We start from the raw sequence: 18487 nt of genomic DNA, 5'->3' as shown, positions 1-18487 counted from the left end.
GTGTTCGTCCGCCGGCAACGCGATATCACGTGATCAACACGACTTCCGGCGGAAGGAGATGCGAGATGCGAGATGCCAGCAAGCCTCGAGACAGCGCAGGCACAGCGGCCGGGGGGAGGGACGGACGGAGAGGCCGCTGGACGGAGGGGCCAGGCAGCAGAGCGCGGGCGAATTACCCTGGATCCCTGGCTCGTGAGACAGGCAGCAGGGGCAGAGGCAACGAGCCCCCAACGCCCGAGTCAGGCAGATGATACGCCGATTCTGTGGCCTGCCATCGTCGCCCGGCCGGAGCAAAACAGCCGTTCTAGAAAGGTTCGATGTGGAAAGAAAAGCTGCTGGCCAGTTTGCATGCGTCCGTGGCTACGGATTGGCCGGGTGAGATCGTGCGGTTGCCATGCCGCAGTGAGGACTGTCGTGGCCAGCTCTACCCCCTTCTCCTCCTCCTTCTTTTTCTTCTTCGTCTCCCTTGCTAGTTACCACTGGTTACTATACTCTGCTCCGCCAAAATATCTTCCGCTTTGCCCCGTTCACGCTAATATTGGAGCTCTAGGCCGTTGACTACTGATTGCTCTCCAGGCAGTTCTAGGCAGAAAGTTGACTGGCTGCCTGAATGATGGAGAATTTAAAAAGCTTTGACCGGTTCATAGAAATGGAAGATTAACTATCGTTGTATCCTACCCCGGATATTAACACGTTTAATATACCAAACAAGAGAGTGTCCATACATGTCGTATGGGCAGCGGCCCTCTTCCCTCCCCATGATGGATGGGTATATTTTTATCCTCAGCCAACAGGTTATTGCTGTCCAATCTGCCCTTTCGCCGTTCCTGCAGAGTGAAAATTGAAGTAGCCAGTGTTTATTTTAATTTTCATTCTTTTTTCTATTGCTTTTTCATTTGCATTTCCAACGGCGCAATGGGCCGTTTCCCGTTGGGTGCCTCCTCTTGAAGAAATACTTCAGTGATTGCAGTGAGGCCATGATCATCTGCCAACATAATTGGTATTTGGCGACTTCTCACAATTCAGTTCCATCTGGGGGCCGTCACCATCAACCTCTTGGGCAACTCCCCTAGCTATCGTCAGTCCGATTTGCGCAGGTGGTTTTTCTAGTATGTCTCACTTTGGACATGGCAGTTCTCGAGAGAGGTGAAAAAAACATTGAAGCAAAACAACTAGGCTGTTTGCCTAAAGATGTTGGCATGCATACATATGGTGGTACTATTTTTATCATGTATAAGCCCCGTTATCCGCCGTCTGATGAGAGAACCCACCTCTTAGGCAACCACATCAGCCTGCTACATGGCCGGGAAGCCGCATTTTCTCTCCGAAAATTCGAACTCCACATCTCCTTGCTTACACAGTCGAGCTTGGACGTTTCGGCTGCTGAGGCTCATATCTCAGAACTGAGAGGCCGCCAGTGAGCGAAATAAACATGCAGTGCGACTCGATCTGCTTTCCCCTCTGCCATTCCCATCTCAAACCGAGATGCCATGATAAGCCGCAGCCCGACAGGCCATGACGGCGGAGCAAGTTTACCTCCCTGCTCTTGTTCCCTTCGCTTGGCCTGAAGCTTGACCACACAGTACAAGTACCTGCAAGATAATGTAACAGCAAACCATTAGGTCGGTTTCTGTATATTTATCTTCAATTCCTTGAGAGATGAACCGTTGATTTCGGGAAAGGCTGAACGTGTAGTGCTGTCGTTCGAGGGAAGGGAGAAAAAAAAAGAGATTAACCGGGCGGTGCTCGACGAGCCTCAACTCCCTACTAATTATAGGTACTAGACAACCCTGAATACATGTTCCAAAGCCCATCTCGAATTTTGTCTCGAGAAAGTTAAGCTCCGTAACGACATGGCAAAGGCATGGCTGATGCATTATCCTCCTGCGAAAATGTGTTCTATATCTACTTGTCTGGGCTAGAAATATTGCTAATCCAAGATCTTGTGATATGCATCCCGGAAAAGGGTGATAACACTCTCAGACACCCTCTATGCAGATCAACCTCAAAGTCTATGCTACCTAGAGATGTAGCTGCGCCTGGTTTCTCGTTCGCTTCTTTCTTCTGCTCTGATGATCAATATCGCTCATGAGGAAGGGCTTTAGGGCAGTTCTAATGCAAGAATGGTCGACGGGACAGACAGAGTTGACTGGGGTTGGAAATATTGGGTGCCGAGTCGCTCTATCCAGTCTCCATTCTGGGGACGCTAATGTGCTGATGTGATAATAGGAGCGACGACCGCGACGGCCCTGCAGGGCCTGAATTCCGTATTTGAATTCCCTCGGCGCCATGGATACATGCGATTGACCATGAAACCCCAGGAAGTGGCGGGGGTTGTACAACAGGCTTCCTCAGAACATGCGGACAGTCCGACAGACTGGCCGACAACAACAATGGCCCAAAGAACGCGAGCCGATAAACCTACTAGAGCTCGGTTAAGGAGTCCAAGTCGGGGGCCCTCTCATGCTCCTCTGTTTGTTTGCATCTTGACGGACATTTGTCCTTTTTCTCTCACCCGAAGGCGTTGATCATCTCTGACCCTGCCTCTTTTCCGCCCACATTCCACAATGTCGGGTTTTTACAATAAAGAGTCTGCTACTGCTGATGTTGTGAGAGAGTTTAGGGTCCGTTTCCATTGCCTCGGGGACAGGTTGCTGCAAGAGAAACCAAATGTGATCCAGGTTTAAGGGGAGGAGCTGGATTGATATTATTGGGCCTGACTGGTCCGTATATCCCCCATCTTCAAGGCAAAGGGCAAGGAGGTGGTCGAGGGTCCAAACCCGACAGCTCGGATACGATGTTTAACATGCAGTGCAGTATTGCCTGCTTTGTCACCCTTAACGGAGAGCAGAACGAACGGGCAGGCCGATATCCTAGAATTTGAGCGGCCTCTTGACACTTTCTGACCCCCCAAACTTAAGCTGCCAGCATGCAGGTTGACGCCTGGACGGTGTTATCTATCTTTTCTCGACCCTTTAGCTCCAGCTGGTCCACCACTGGCCGTCGTTTTACAAATGAACCGAAAGTTAAAGAGAAAGAAGAAAGGGGGGCTTTCATCGGAACACATATTCTCTGGTTCCCTGGCTCTGAGGCGGAGTCTTCGAATCCGTCCCAGAGCAACAAAGAAGGTGATCTCAAAAGAAAAAAAGACATGGCATGCAACTTAGTCGGTTCTTAGACCCCCGCCAAGTGAGATATTTATCACCTAATAATTGAGCTAGTGAACCTGCATCCCTGGCCTTTCCCCCGGAGATAATGAGTAGCAGGCAGCGTCGTGGCCGTTTTTGGTGCCGGGCAGGCGTGTGATGCATGTGTCACTCCTCAACTCCAGCAAGAAGGCCACGAGCAGCTCCTTACACTATCATTAATAATGTAAATGAGCCTAAGGCTCATACATTAGTCCGGATCCTTGGGCACCAGCTTCGTGTAAGTACGTCTGATCGGTATACTGCTCCATCCTCTCCCATTATCCTCTATACGACTGGAGTAACTTGTACATACGTCAGATCCCAGATCTATGGCTGTATTTCCTTATATTATCCCTGCGTCCAGACACAGTGTGCTCAGTCAGCTCCCTGCAGTATCATGCTGGCCTCCAACGTGTTGACAACTGAATAACCCTAGCCTGTGGATTGATGTGACGCAGGCTTGATTCTCAGCCCCATCTGCACTTCGAGAACTGGGCGGCTAGCTGACTCAAATCACACCGAACCCCCCTTACACGGTGAACCATCTGTGCTAGGTATGCTTCTAGGGTTTCGGTACCAGAAGGTACGAGGGCGATCGACTCTCCATCTCCACGAACGAACGAGCTAGTTAGCTAAGTTAGTTAAAATGCTTGACTTTCAAATCCCGCTCGCCGCGAAGCATTTCTCCAGCTCTTTTGGAAAGCCATACAAAAGAAAAGTATCTATTTACGGGCTTCTTCGTGGGAAGATACATTGCTGCCACCGCATTGTTGGCCTTATATGGCTCTCTGCTCGGGAAGTGGTCAATTCGGTCTTCTGGTAAAGCATACTCAGGGGGCTGTTGCTATCCCCGATGGCGGGAGGTATTAACTAGTTGGTCCTCTTCGCTTCCTTCTATTCCCTCGACACTCGCTTGATCAACTGGTTAGTTAGCTAGTCAGGCCAGTCAGTAATAATAACCCCCCCCTACGACGGATTTGAACATGCATCTGTCACCTCATGCATGTGCATGCATGCATGTTGCGTTGCGTAGGGCCAGGATATAGTGAAATACTCTCCACAGATTGGCTGGCAACAAGCACTCAGCACGCGTACCGGGAAATTAAAATATATGGGAGTCGACTAACTAACTAGTTCATTCCCATAGCACCATCCATGGCTCTGGGAATCATCTTGTGGGCGGGCTTTTTTGGTCCGACCTATTCTTTCTTTGGAAGGTGTATGACTAGTCGCAAGATATCAGCCTTCTTGCAGTAAGGAGTACCATCCCTGGTCCACAGATCATCAGGAACCGCATGGCTAGCCGTTACAAGAGAAGTACAATCCACTAAGCCATGCGAAGGCTTGCTTTGGCCTCTTTCTCTCTTTTCAATACTCGCGGAAGGCCTTGTTTCCGGTAGAGTCAATCCTGTATCTGTATACAGTTTATATCTGGCAGTTATGCTATTTCGCTCCTCAATTCAATTTATGCAGACCCAGTCCGAATTATCCGGCTTGTATAACTACAGGACAAGGCTGTAACCTGAAGTGTGGATGTGCTTATAGTAGCAGGATTTCGAGGAGTCTATAAAGGATGGAAGAATGATCCGCGCACCTGCGGGTAAAATTCTTGAAACGAGGTTAATATAATATCAAATTGAACAGCACGTCTTTTATATTAACTAAGTAAACAAAATTTCTCCTCCATGGAAAACTCAACAGAGCGAGAAACACGATGGGGAAAAAAAAATATGCAAGATACATGGTGGGAGTCTATATATATTGTTTTTTGAAGGGAACAGGATGGAATGAGCAGGAGTGTACAGCAACCTATGATCATTAAGCTCGTCAACGTAAGGTAAATGGAGAAATAAGGAGGAAAAGGACTAAAGTTCATTGAAGGGTATATTTAAAGAGAATATGCAGTGTATCCAGCCACCAGTAGGGCTATCCTGAAAAAAATATACATAGTAAAAGGGAGAAAATGGCGAAGGGAAAGCATCGCAGTGGAACTTCACATCACAGGGCCGCTCTTAATCTCTCGAGGAGTCCATACGTCTCTTTCAACATTCAGAAGTGAAGAGACGGCACATTTTCGCAGAGCGCTTTGAGTAAATTGCTGAACACCTGGTTCTGTAACTCGATGTTGTGGAGGTTCGTCGGCTGCACGACGGAGATCACTTGTGCATTGCCCTGCTAGCGGGTGAGACCCACGCCGATAAACATCTCTAAGGAGTTCCCTTGAGGGAATTAAGGGGCCCGGACCAGGTCCCGGGCTAGGGCTAGGTGTGGGTAAGGGGATCGATCGGATTGGTGGTAAAGTTATATCATGAGATAAATCAGATATATTAGGCTGCGGTAGTGTGGCTTGGGAAGGATGATTTACAGCAGCGTGAGTAGAAAGGGGCGGGAATGAGTATCTGTGGGTGTACGGTATATTCGACGGCCTGGAAGCGTTGATATTGACATGGAATCGATGGTTTGGTGGGGACGGGTTCCTGTCGTGTGCTGTGCTAGCATGGGCCATGGGTTGTTTGTTGGGGTCTGGACCAGTTGATGATAGCTCCAGCGGATACGAAAGCGACGGCAATCGCTGTTGAGAAAAAGCCGGGGAAGAAGAGGGTGGGAAGTAGCTGGGAACTGGTTCGTAGCGTGGAGACGGAGTCCTTGTGTGTGAAGGGGTAGAGTAATTGCGCCTCGCATCCTCAATGGGGTATTGTGTTGATTCCAGGCTGAGTGAGGAAGATCGTGACTTTGCACTTCGCCTCCGGAGGTTGCCTGATGACATTTGGTGAAAGTGCAAGCGACAAGCCAGCTCGGTCTTGCACAAATGAGCTGCAATACGTTTGTATGGGGTTTTCATCATACGGGCACGGTAGAGGTAGGTATCCTGATCATGAATATTAACATATGTTCAAACCACCGGCCTATTGCTTTCATCCAGTCATACCTCTTCCTCAGTCCATGCGCGTCCACCGCAAGAAGGCAATGATTTGCTCTGCTTTTCAATTCCACACCTCATTGCTCTAAGGCACGGAGGTTTATATTCAGTCAGAAAAGATGGTGGTGACGGTGGTCCATCAATATAGGTCTGTCGGTCCATCTTCTGCGACTCCTGAATGGGTATAATACGATTGATTAGACTGGTATATCTCGCTGAATAATTATGACAACCGGTGCAATACTGCCGAGAGAGCTAGCCAATATGTTTTTTGAATTTGCGAAAAATCGTGGTTCATAAAGCTGTTCTTCAGGGATCAGAAAGTGACATCCGGGCGGAAGCCAAGTTGGGGTTTGTATATCTAACCGTGGATAAAACACACTACCTCGTAGTGTGCAGGGAGAGGAAAAAAAAGGTTATAGTGAGAGATATCTCTCTTCTATCTCCACAAAGAAAGATATGAGAAGGATGGTGAAAAGCGGCCGGATGAAGGCCTTTATTTATCAATTAATGAAGTGAAGGGGGCAGAGTAAGCAAATATCCTCTCGAGATAGGGAAGATAGCAGGCTGGATTTCCCCTCTGAGCCACACAACAGTGAACGAAAGACTGGGGAGTGACCTAGCGGTTGAGGACTCGGCTATGGGCAGCGGTTTTATTATAGATTGTTTGCGGTGAATGGGTAGGAAACAGGTTGGGGCTCCAGTCCTTGACTGTTGTAAACAGCGTAAGTTGTTGTAAATGAAAAATGCTGCAGGTCTGGGGATGAAATATGATATTAGATGGTAGATGACATAGCAGCTTCCTCCAAATATGTCTTGCATGACTTGCAGGCCTTGCCTTAGCATACCGTGCCTTGCCACGGCGGAGAAGGCATGGTTATGTAACAGGTTTGTAGCACACTGCGGAGTAGGGAGGAGTACGTTTGGGCACGATCTCATTTCACTTTCCATCCCTCATCCTGATAGTTATTATATCATGACAAAGGCATGCACACCATGACATATGTATGGAGGAGAAGTAAATGCTGCTTTTACACGCAGCATCTATCTGCCGTGAGGTACAGAGTAAGTGTAGGCACTCCTTTTCCCACTTCCTCCGCCTGTTCAAGAAATCCGCCCAGCAGGCCCGTAAGAACGGTTGTGATAGCTCTGCGGCCCCCTTCCCCCCTCCAACGGCTAACATGGAAAGGAAGAGCCAGGGTTATAGAATGGAGGGAGAGAAGAAAACATTAGAGAAAAAAAAAAAAAAATAGACGGAGAGAAAAGCAAAAAAATACCCAAAAAGGTATTTTTGGCAACTGATCTACGCCCGTTTCATGATTTGCCATGGGTTTATGTCGCTGCATTGCCACGGGTACAGATCAGATGGCGGCGTGGTGGTGCTTCAGGATTAGAACCAACAGGTGCAGGGAGCTAGCATGAACCACTTGACGCCGTGGATATGTCGGTTAAGAGAGCAGCAGGGCTGAGCAAGCACTGTACAGCAGTTAGAGATATGCATGTTCGATGTGCCAAGTTGGACAAAAAGAGTGGATAGTTTCAGCCAGATTGACGTAATAATAACAGTTCGCTTGGCGGAAACCGATGAAGCTTGAGCGGCGGAGGTTTTTTCTTATTATTTTTTTTTTATTTTATTATTCCTTTTCTTTTCTTTTCTGGAAACTGCAGGTTTGATGGGAAGGCTAGAGATTTAGTCCGGTTGAGCTCTTATATGTTGCTTGCATACTCCATATGTATATTTGAGACAGTAAATCTTTTTTCAGTAAGAGAGCGGTCTGCAGGTATTCAGAGCGGTTAATTAGTCTGCTCCGGTGTTAGTAATATCGATCTTATAATACCATCACTTCCAATCTCAGGAGCACGGTGCTGTTTATCAGCGGCAGACCGATACGTACTCCATTCCTCGCCCCCTCTCTCTCCTCCTATCGAATTAAAGGAAAGAGGAAACAGGGCCAAACGGTTGCAGAAGAGCCAGTTGAAACAGGTCTTGGCCAACTCAACAGGCTGACTGCATGGGGCGAACCGCTTCATCTGCTTCATCTGCTGCGTCTGCTGCTTCTGACACTGTGATGTTGTCTATATGAAACGACGCGAGAACTCCAAAAATAGAAGAAAAGCGCAGGCAAAGCTGAGTCAGCGGATCACGGGACATCTGAAGCAAACAAACCCAAAAAAAAGTGCGGATGAGTCATCATATGGTCAAAGCTTCAAGGGGCTCTTTGATTACATAATATGTTTAATCATCTTTCTTGGCATCATGGGCTTGGCATTTTATCCCTCAGGGGTTGCCGAAGCGCGATGGAGAACGTAGAACGAGTATATTTCGGCAGCAAGATGAGAGAAACATTCAATTCGAAACCCGGAGTTCGGCTCCTCGGATCCCCTGGGTTCGTTTTTTGTCAAGCGGAGTTTGCTTTCGGTCCCCGTGTCACAGCGCAGCACGGTTGCGAGACTCCCAGCCGTCATGGCCATAAGAACTACATATCACACCCTGATTGTATACGGCGTAGTCCTGTCTACAAATAAATCCTGGGGAAGAAGATAAATGAGATCAAGGGTAGATATATGCAATGTGGTTTGCAATGACAGTGCCGACTTGCATTTCCTTATACCCGTAGGGCTCGCGGGTACTGCTGGTGATGCGGAAGCTTACGAGGCCAAATGGATATAATCGGGTTTGATGATGGAACCGTCTCAACTCCTGTTGGTGATCCAAGGACGCAGATAGTTCGCTGCATTGACCAAGCGGCACGGTAGGTGCGGCCTCACTAGCTATAGTGTCTTGAAAGGTTGTTCTCTCTTAATCAAGTGGCGGTAGTCCAGTCTCCCGTTGTGTTTCTTCCCCCCTTTTTTTTGCATGCCATGCAGTCATAAAGAGCCGTTCTTGTTTCATCGTGTGGAATCCATTACGGAAGATATCCACTGTAAGATAACAAGCGGCCGCTTATTGATGCCAACCGATTGCCCAACTAGTGCTGTGAGGAAGAGCCATGGAGAGGATTCGCTATACGTGGCTGGTAATGTCACATCTGACAGCCGCCTTTGAGAAGCCATAATCTCCGCGGCATTACCGCCAATTCTATAGCCCGTTAGCTCATTCAGCTTGCATACAAGACATTTGACTAACCCAGGGAGCTTGCATGCATAGACAGTAGAGGCTTGCCACTGGACACCAAAATAGAGCTGTAAGTAAGCGGGAGTAGTAGCGGCGCCAACTATTCCGAGTATCAAGTGTATCCCCGTTTCCATTTATGGCGAGTGAACACTGAATAGGCTTGTAGTGAGAATGAAACGAGAAAGAAGCCATGTAGATTGAACAAGTAAGTGTCGTGGTGCTACAAAAACAAGCGTTGCGTGTTTGTTGCACTACTTGGCAGGTTGGACGTAGTTTCAAAGGAACAAGCCGTCAACCCTCCTTGTGGGCGAGAGTAGCATCGTGTGAGCACTCTCTAGGGAGTGTTCCGTGTATAGCTGCGATCCTCGAGTTACTTTCTGTCTGGTGTATCAAAGTGACGGGAAGGAAGCTGAGTGCCGTGGGGATAAAAAAGGGTCCAGATATATTGGACAAACGCCTTTCCGAGGTCCTAGTTCCTGGGCTGGTCTGATCCGGCCAAACAGTGCTCGACACTCGATCGACCTCGGGGGTCTCGTTGGCCCGGGGGAGAAGTCAGTCAAAGACTCCTTCAGACGAGGGGAAGCTCTTGGTGGAAACGAGGCCAAGGAGGTATGCGAAGTCCCGGCCGATGAAGTCCTACAACGCGGTGAAGTCTGACTATGATCTGCAAAAAGATGCAAGGAGGGATGCTGACTATCTGTGCCAGGTTGACAGACGTCAGGTAGACAGACATGAAAAGGAAGAAAAGACGGCCCATCCTCGCGCGTATGTACACAGTACACAGCGCAGCAGCCGCCCGGAGAGGGCGGTTGAAGGCCAAAATACAGCAATCAAGGGAAGCCAATACTGACGAATGGAACGAACGGGAAAAGCATTAAGGCATTCTAAAGAGAAGGCGTTTCTTCTATCACTTTACAAGCTGAGGGCAGCCTCGATCTCGAGACAAGCAGCTTTTACACCCTTTCTTGCTTTTGCAATCGAATTTATTGGACAGTTTCATGCCAGCCAGCAAGCGTATATAATTGACGGGATATAAAATAGACGTCCGGGAAAGATCGTCCTATGAGCGGATGGCCAATCCGACAGAGAGGATGGGATGTCTACCTGGAGGGACACGGAGAGCAACCACGTCTTACGATATGCGCTTTTGCGGAGGGTATATCGACGGGCTTTCCCATGTGTACCCGCGGACAAAGCCGAAGACGAAGCTCCCGAGCGAAAAGCAAAGGGAGGCAGAGTGCATCAGCAAGCGAGTTGTAAATGGCACGGCATGATCGGAAATTATTTACCACAAAAGAAGTGAGGCTGTCGATGACGCTGGACGGGGAGCCGTGGTTATCAAACGTCAACGGAAGACTAGAGGTCAGCAAAGCGGAACAAGAATATACACACACCTAGGGGAAACAGAGAGAGCGGAGAGGAAAAGAGCAGACTGTTTTGGCCGGCTGCATCGTATCCCAGACCAGATTCAAAGGGAACGAAACACTTTAGGCGGCAGCTCCCCCCCTTAGAGACATAGCTTCTCTCGTTAACTAGCGCGCTGAAGCCAGTTACCGGGAGGCCCTCGAACGATTTGTGCGCATCCAGAAACTGGGGTAACTAATGTTAATCCAAGGTGTACAGGAGGGCTTCCCGCTCCCAGAGTGACTTTGGGCCCAGGTACCTGCTCGTCCCTCCCAGAAATGCCTGTGCTCTGCCGTGTTGCGCGAGAGGGAGGCTGTCGATTCCAAAAGCTGGGCTGGCAGAGATGTCCAACCGAGCAGCGGCAGTTCAGTCTCTGTATGTGTACTCCGTCCTGCCTTCGATCGAGCGAACAGGAAGCGCGAAAACAGGCAAGCTGGAGGACAACGGGGCCCGTCAGGGGGTGAAATCCCTGGCGGAGCACGAGCGCAGCAAACAGGTGTACTTTGCGGAGATGTAACTGCTGGTCTTTAAACAACAACGGGCACTGTACGGAGAGTGCGCTGGAGCCAGCCAGGTACCTTGCCTGGACTACTTTGAAATGCACATCAGATCACTACGTAACTACTCTTGGTTACGGAGTACTACGGAGCCTACGGGGGGGGGGGGGGCAGGAAGTAGCTCCAGGTAGAAGCACATCAGCTTCCCCAGCGGCCCGTCGATGACGTCCCAGGGAAACATCTCCAGTCGCCTCTTGACGGCGGCGAGCCCTCCCGGCCAGCATCGACACTGCTCTGTCCGCATCTCTGCCGGCCTCGCGCTCTCTTGCCAGCCCGTCCCCCTCGCGCCGCGGTGGATGGTCGATGCTCGATACTCGGGGCGCTTTGTTTATGCCTAGTATTGGGACGGTATTACCGGGGGCGAGGCTATGTCCAGCGACTTCTCGCCACATACAAATTCTGCGGGCGAGCGAAGTCACTCTACATCATCCGACCATCCCCCGCACATCAACAAGCCCAAGGAAGGGCCAAACCTTGGAACATTTCCTGTCTTCGCTTCCTCTCATCTCGCATCTTGCATCCTCACTTCGCTCGTGGGTCATCGTCGGCATCTTCTTCGCAAAGGGGGTGACGAGAAAGGAAAAAAGGTCAGATCACCAGACGGACGCAAAAAAGCAGAACAACATCAGACGAAAAGGGACGGGACACGGACGAAGCGGCAGAGAGACAAGAGAAGACCAAGATCGAGTTTCTTCTCCCCTACCCAGCGCGTGCTCGAACCCGGCTCTGCCTGTTTAAAGTGAAGGGAGTATATGTACCTCCAGCTACAGTATGTCTATCCTCCTTTTTCCTGCCTGCTCGCTCTGCACCGCCAGCTTCAGCTCCATCCTCAGCTTCGTCCTCTTTTGCTCTGGCTACTTCTCTGTTGGCTCAGGGCGTCCTTTTGCTCTCTGATCTATCTCGCTCCCTCCCTCTGTCTGTCTGTGGCTCTATCTCTATCTCATCCTTCGCTTGGCCTTTCCCCCCCCCCCCCGGTCACTGCCTCACACGCCCGGTACGCTGCCTGCTTCGTACATCATCCACCTGTCAACGGGTATTCCGCAAGTCACCGGCTGCTGCTCCCTCCCTCACACCCCCCCATTCGTTGCGATCAGGCCCAACGCTTCCTTTTCCCTTGCTCTTCCGTGTAACCTCCTTGTCCACTGTCCGCCGTGTTAGAGAGTGTGTGGGAGAAGGACAGAAACAGAGGGCAGAGAAACAGAGCAAAAAAGAGAGAGAGACAGAGATACACTCAAGCAAGGACAGCTTTCTCGGCAAACTCACTCCCCCAAGGACGGAGTACATGCTATGTAGCTCAGCTATCTGAATCAGCCTGGCTAACTCTCCTCGCTATCGTTCGTATCGCTACAGATGAATTGGGTCTTCCCATCCAGGTCTCCCCTTCCGGACATGAAGTGAGTTACTCGTCTCTCCTTTGTCACCTCCAGGTCCCCCATTTCAGACTCCCTATACCCCTTCATCCCTTCATCGACTTCCACCAAATCTTCTAGCTCTTCTTCTCCCTACTCGTTTCTTATTCTTGCTATTCCATTCTCTCTTTTTTTTTTTTTTTTTTTTTTTTTACACTTTTCCTCTGCATTTCTCTACTCGGTTCCTCGGGAGTTGCTCCTAGGTTCCTCGTCCTCCTTCCCGTAGCATAAAGATGCTCGATCCGCCTACATATATATCCTTCCTTTCTTGTCTTTCCTTCTCTATTCTCATCTCCCTCTTCCTATACGCGGACAACCCCAGTGATACAATTAACTTGGCCCTCCCCAGCTGACTCGTCCTTCTCTCCTTTTTCTTTCCTTTCGATCTAGTTCCCCACACCGTCTCAAGACTGGCGTAGGCCCCAACCCGCCAGCTCTTCCTCACCAGCATCAGCAGCACCAGCAGCAACAGCCGCAGCATCACCCGCCGCAGCAACACCAACAGCACCACCAGCACCAGCACCATCAGCATCCCATCCCCCTCTCTCAAACAGGTGCCCCTTCTCCATTTGCTCCTCCAAACCCCTTCGACAATCCAATGGTCCCTGCGCCTCCGGTTCCTACTACGGCTCCGGCTCCGTCACATCTTCAGACTACCCACGTCCAGCAACAGCAGCAACAGCCAGGTCAAGTGCATCCGCCTTCGTCACCCGCTAATCCAAGGAAGCGTCGAGCCTCCATCCAACAGCCGGGCTCCTTATCAAACATGAGACCTCCAATGACTGGATCTAATACTACTGATCAGGATGGCACTACGACTAGTACCGCTCCTGCACCCGCTCCAGAGGCAGGTGTGAAGAAGAAAGGCCGCACCAATACACCTTGGACCGCAGAGGAGGAGCAAAGGCTCAAAACGATGAGAGATGCTGGCAATACATGGAGCGAGATTGCTAAGGTACGCATATCAATTCATCTGACTATGCTACTCATTGCTCTCAGCCACTAACTAGAGTCAAAGACGTTCCCTACCAGAACTGAAGGTAGCGTCAAAAAGCATTGGTATAAAGACATGCACTATGCGGAATTTGCAGAAGACGAGGTAAATTTGCTCAATCGAGAATGAAAGCTCCTTCAAATACAAATCTAACACGGTGCACAGTCCATAGCTCTACGGGATGCAATCAAGGAGTATGAATCCAATAAGTGGAAGGTCATTGGACAGAAAGTTGGGAAACCAGCGAAGGTATTCATACTCTTTACAATTGTTCCCCACTCATTTTAAAACTTGATAAAAAAAAAAGTACCTAACATGCCCCATTTAGGCCTGTGAGCAATATGCCAAGGAACATTTCAAGAACCTATAAAGACTTGATGTCTAAAAGGCAACCGTCTTGGGATACCTTTCTGGTCCGTCCGCGACAAGAGTCCAACTCCTGGGATACACCAAGCACGCCCCCTCCCTAGCCCAACCCTCCCCTTTTTTGTTTCTTTTTTTATGGGCAGCCTTCCCTTTCCTTGACACCAAGAGGACTGCCTAGATCATGATGGCAAATATTGAAACTCTGCCGCCTGGATTTGAGAGTGGAACGCTCGGATATATGGCACAGTTGGGCATCTTTACCTATCCAACTCTAAAGCTTGAAAGGGATGTTATGATTGGGCCGTCCGTTTTCCTAAATTACTATCTTTACCTTGATTTCTACATCTACTTGTTCTCACCACAGGTTTCTGTCGTTACGTTCACTCTGATATTTTGAGGGAGTCTGGGTCTGGGCTTGTCTGGGCTTGGATGGGCGTTCATTTCTCTTCAATTTTCCGCTACAGCATCCGCCCTTTCCTCCTCTCGATCACACCTACGCGCGTTGCTCTCTCCACTTCTCTATATGCGGCGGTTCTGCAGAGTTTTAATACCCCCTTTGCACTGGATTTTTGTGGTATGACGGGACTCTTATCTTTCTACTTTTTTTATTCATAATTCCCTGTTTAAAATTTTTTTTTTTCCCTTACCCGCTTGGAGCGCCTTTTTGGATATATCCCACAAGCCATTGGCTGTCGGCTCACGGATCATGGACCACGAACTCATTACTCATGTGCGGCTTTCTTTCTTTTTTTTGGTCTCAAGTACTTTTGTTGTTTTGCCTGTGCCTTCCACTTGGCTGCAGCCCTTTTACTTCCATTTTTCTTTCTGTTTCTTTTTATTTTATATACTATCTTTCTCTTTTTGTTTCTCTTCTCTTTTTCTTTTTCTTTGCTGGGTACCTTATGAAGGAAGTACGGAACATGGCAGGCAGGTCAGGGAATGGAAGGCTATATGATGCAATTGACGTGATATCAATAGGGTGATGGAATTTTTGATGTTCTTGGATAGTTTATTTTTCCTGTTCTTTTTAGCTCTTCTCTCAATGCTCTTAACTATTACTGTTCCTCGTCAGTTCGTTTTTGCCCGAGGCTCCCCTAGCCTGTCTCTATTTTCCATTTACCTCTACTTAATTCGGGAAGCAAGAATAGGAGAGGAGTGTAACTATGTTAACTAAACTGAAATCTTATCTTCGCGGGTACCTGGGCGATCTACACGGCGCTACGCAGTTATGATGTCAAGTCACGTATGTGTATTTCATGTCGGATGTAGATGCAGGAACTTGGCTTACACAACACGCTGGAAACTCCACCAGGTACCGTGACCGCCAAGTACTTCCGCGCCCTCGAGCAGCTTATTTTCACTTCACTCGTCGAATGTATGCGGTTTGCCATCAACAGACAGCTCGACGGCGGGCAGCCAGACAGTGATTACAGAGCATATTCTATGCGAATAGCTCTATTGTTTGCTGTCAAGGCCCGCATCCGCAACAAAAATATGCAAAGTGCCCGTTTATCAAGTGTACGCGGGCCCGAGACGCTCGAGCTTGGGTCTACTACTTCTAAACATCCAACCTCAAGCCATGTATCGCTACATATCCAGCGGTATCTTCGATAATCCACCGTTTGACTGTCGATTTCACGAGCCTGTACCTTCGATGTAGCATTCATGGGCTCGCCTTGGGGAGGAAGGATAAGTCAACAAGGCATAATAGCCATGATACCCATCAACCCCTGCGCCTGATACAACCGCGACTCGATCTAGATGCTAGTGGCAAGGCCCCATGTATGTGGCAACGACCAAAGTAACATATTTTTACATATTATTTCCCCTATTCTCATCGAAGATCATCATTTCATATGCATGGTCGAGTTGGGAGTAAGATCTCACAAGAAAAAAAAGCCATACGCAAACCGATATGCACGCCGTGTTTCCCCGATGAAGGTTGAGTTCAAACACATCTGCGGGTGACTTCCCTGTCTACAACACATACGAACTGCAATGTAAGAACTAGCAAAATCTATTCAATGGGACAGATACCCCAGATATACCCCTGTAAAGGCAATGTCTATCTATTATCCTGTTAGGGAATGGCAAGGAATAGTATGGCTACAATCAATTCTTTCCTGGTCGTTAGCCTGTGTATGGGCAGTTACGAAAGCAGTGGAAGGAGGGCGAATAATTCCCAGCCACATTAATGTTGTATACGAAAGCCGAGAGATTGGAGATGTGACATTTCAGACAGATCAGATGGTACCGCATGAGACTAGAGCTAAAGGACGGCTAGAAGGAGACCGTCTATATGCACTGTCTGGAATTGGTAGAGCCATTGAGAAGCTCATCCAAGTCTTTTACTGCCTAGAATTAACAGCATGGGTGTGGACGTGTTGACGAATCTTTGACTTTACTCACTACAAGGAAGGTGCGCGTGATCGGGTTTCTGTACAAGGTGTGGGAGATTGTATGCACGTCATATTGGGTTACCCGCTGGTAGAGGTAATACGACCCAATTCTTGATGGAATTGGCCGACATGGATCAGTTTTTTGTTTTTGGTTTCGCGGCTTAATCCTACCCTCTGATATTCAAGGCTCAATGGCAGCGGAATTTGAATGGGCTCAATTGCGATTTTACGATATTTGTCTTACGGATTGAAGTTGCGGTCCGGGTGCCGTGCCGTGCCGGTTCCATTGCCGATTCGACTCGTGCTGCATCGGTGTATTCTCAGGAGCATAGCCATATTTTGCCTTTTTTTTTTTTTTTTACATTCACCATTTACACTTTTTCTTTTGCCCGTTGTTCTTCGTTGCCTCGAGGTTGTGACACGTACTAGGCAATGACGAGCTGAAGGTCATATTGTTTGTATGACTATACATGGGGGTGGTCGACCAGATAGGTCTCTCAGCTACTCGCATTTACCCCCCACTCACAGGTCTAGAGACCCTGCTATGCTGAACTTGAGTTGAGGGTATCCATATTCAATTCAGCCATTTGTCGGACATGGACTTCCACTCGGCCAATTGTATCGGGCCACGGTTGGTTACCACAGCCCCTTAATGCTGAACATGAGATGGACTGCCCCAACGAGGAAGGAACTTGCTCTTTACCCTTTTGTTATTCGTACATTCTATGATATACCATTACCTCAGCGTGATTATGGTGACCGTGCGGTCGACTCCAGCTGCGCCTTATGTCAAGAAACCCTGCCCAGCCACGCCTGCCGGTCCTGTTGAATATTCTTTTCTTCTTCCACCGTGCTTATGACTCCCTTGATGAACCTACCCAGGTTTCGATAGTTTCCTCCTACCACCTATCAAGGACTGTCCCATGTCAGACCTGCTTGTGAAGATCCGTCGTGACGACCTGACCTTCCAGGTGGGCAGTAGATTATACATACCCTCCAATACCCAACCGAAAGCATCTCCTGGTTTCCAAATATAACCTAATTGACAGGTGATGACCTCAAATTATTTAGGAATGCGCTGAAATAACTAATTTTACCTTCAAGTATACATGTTCCCACTTCTCTGGAGGCTGAAATGGGGGTTAGTCATCGGAAGGGTATCATGTATAGAGATACGCTACCCACCCACAATATGCGATAGGGTATTCTTAACCATTAGCTCTCCGTTATCTGTCAGGACAATGTAACATCTGGTAACCTATAGCCGTACGTGGCATGCATGGTACCCTGCTATGCACCTTTGCTTTGTTCTGCTGTGGGAGTTCCGCGGGCACAGGCTTGACACAGTCTCCATATTGTAAAGACCTGTGGGGGTTCTACCCAAACATCTAATCCCCATTGACTCTTGACTTTACGCCTACCAGGATATCATCCTCAATAGGAGTCGAACTTATTCCTATGACTGTACAAGCACTTGCGCGTACAACTTGACTCCACTCTCTGCTTCTAGACTTGGAAACGAAACCCTACCGTACCAGATCTCCAATAAACAGTCTTCTCAGGCCCAGGGAAAAGCAGCCGCTCTGTCGTTGTGTCATATCAATGTGTCGACATCATATCATGTCACTTACATTTGTCCCCCCCACATTCTCGAACGCTGGTAGAAACTTGTTTTGCTTGCATTGCATTGCATTACATTGCATGGCATCATGATATACAGCAAAGTAGGATATAAAGGACGGGTGGAAAGGCGTAGGTAGCGTACCCGGGTAGAATAACAAAACAATATGCTGCCCCCACGGTCATGTCTTTTCTTGTCGGCTCCCTCGGTCCCTATTGCGGCAAGCCAAGTGGGATATATAAGATCTTGTGAAACAAGTCCCGTACAAGGCCACGAATAGTTAATCTACTCGATAGTGGTGGCGAAGCTCCAAGGCGATTCGCGGCTCGTATAGTTGTTCCCCTTACGCCAGTTGACTTTGGTACCAGGGTACCTTCCAAAGTCAATATTGAAATGACATATTCGTTCTTTTTATCGTGTGCACAAGACTGTTATAACAGTTATTCTACGAAATAAAATAACACGAGATCATGGGTGGAGCACAGCGAAATGAGATGAGGAGGTAGAAGTATAT

The 18487-nt window shown here is 48.6% G+C and overlaps 5 protein-coding genes across 5 annotated transcripts; 3 read left to right on the top strand and 2 right to left on the bottom strand.

Moving 5' to 3' along the window:
* Nucleotides 1-4938: 4938 nt before the first annotated feature.
* TERG_06228 (uncharacterized protein) lies at nt 4939-7240 on the bottom strand. The gene has a single exon (XM_047748573.1). The coding sequence runs from the start codon at nt 6031-6033 to the stop codon at nt 5182-5184; it is 852 nt and encodes a 283-aa protein (XP_047604558.1). The 5' UTR covers nt 6034-7240; the 3' UTR covers nt 4939-5181.
* A 1259-nt stretch (nt 7241-8499) lies between these two features.
* Nucleotides 8500-10722, bottom strand: TERG_12385 (uncharacterized protein). Its single transcript, XM_047751348.1, has 2 exons — nt 10657-10722; nt 8500-10579 (listed from the first exon to the last, which is right to left on the bottom strand). Exon 2 carries the CDS (start codon nt 9355-9357, stop codon nt 8998-9000), a length of 360 nt encoding a protein of 119 aa, XP_047606822.1. The 5' UTR covers nt 9358-10579; nt 10657-10722; the 3' UTR covers nt 8500-8997.
* A 2469-nt stretch (nt 10723-13191) lies between these two features.
* Nucleotides 13192-13957, top strand: TERG_06226 (uncharacterized protein; the record flags this gene model as incomplete). Its single annotated transcript, XM_003233185.2, has 4 exons — nt 13192-13548; nt 13612-13692; nt 13753-13836; nt 13916-13957. The coding sequence occupies 4 exons, from the start codon at nt 13192-13194 to the stop codon at nt 13955-13957; spliced, it is 564 nt and encodes a 187-aa protein (XP_003233233.2).
* A 180-nt stretch (nt 13958-14137) lies between these two features.
* TERG_12384 (uncharacterized protein) lies at nt 14138-14350 on the top strand (the record flags this gene model as incomplete). The annotated part of the gene is made up of 1 exon (XM_047751347.1): nt 14138-14350. One exon carries the CDS (start codon nt 14138-14140, stop codon nt 14348-14350), a length of 213 nt encoding a protein of 70 aa, XP_047606821.1.
* A 490-nt stretch (nt 14351-14840) lies between these two features.
* Nucleotides 14841-16637, top strand: TERG_06225 (uncharacterized protein). The gene has a single exon (XM_047748572.1). The coding sequence runs from the start codon at nt 15223-15225 to the stop codon at nt 15565-15567; it is 345 nt and encodes a 114-aa protein (XP_047604557.1). The 5' UTR covers nt 14841-15222; the 3' UTR covers nt 15568-16637.
* Nucleotides 16638-18487: the final 1850 nt, after the last annotated feature.

Source organism: Trichophyton rubrum, assembly GCF_000151425.1.
Source record: "Trichophyton rubrum CBS 118892 genomic scaffold supercont2.7, whole genome shotgun sequence".
In the NCBI taxonomy this organism is placed as follows: domain Eukaryota; kingdom Fungi; phylum Ascomycota; class Eurotiomycetes; order Onygenales; family Arthrodermataceae; genus Trichophyton; species Trichophyton rubrum.
Note: the sequence above shows the minus strand (reverse complement) of the source record. Positions and strands in the feature narration are given on the sequence as shown.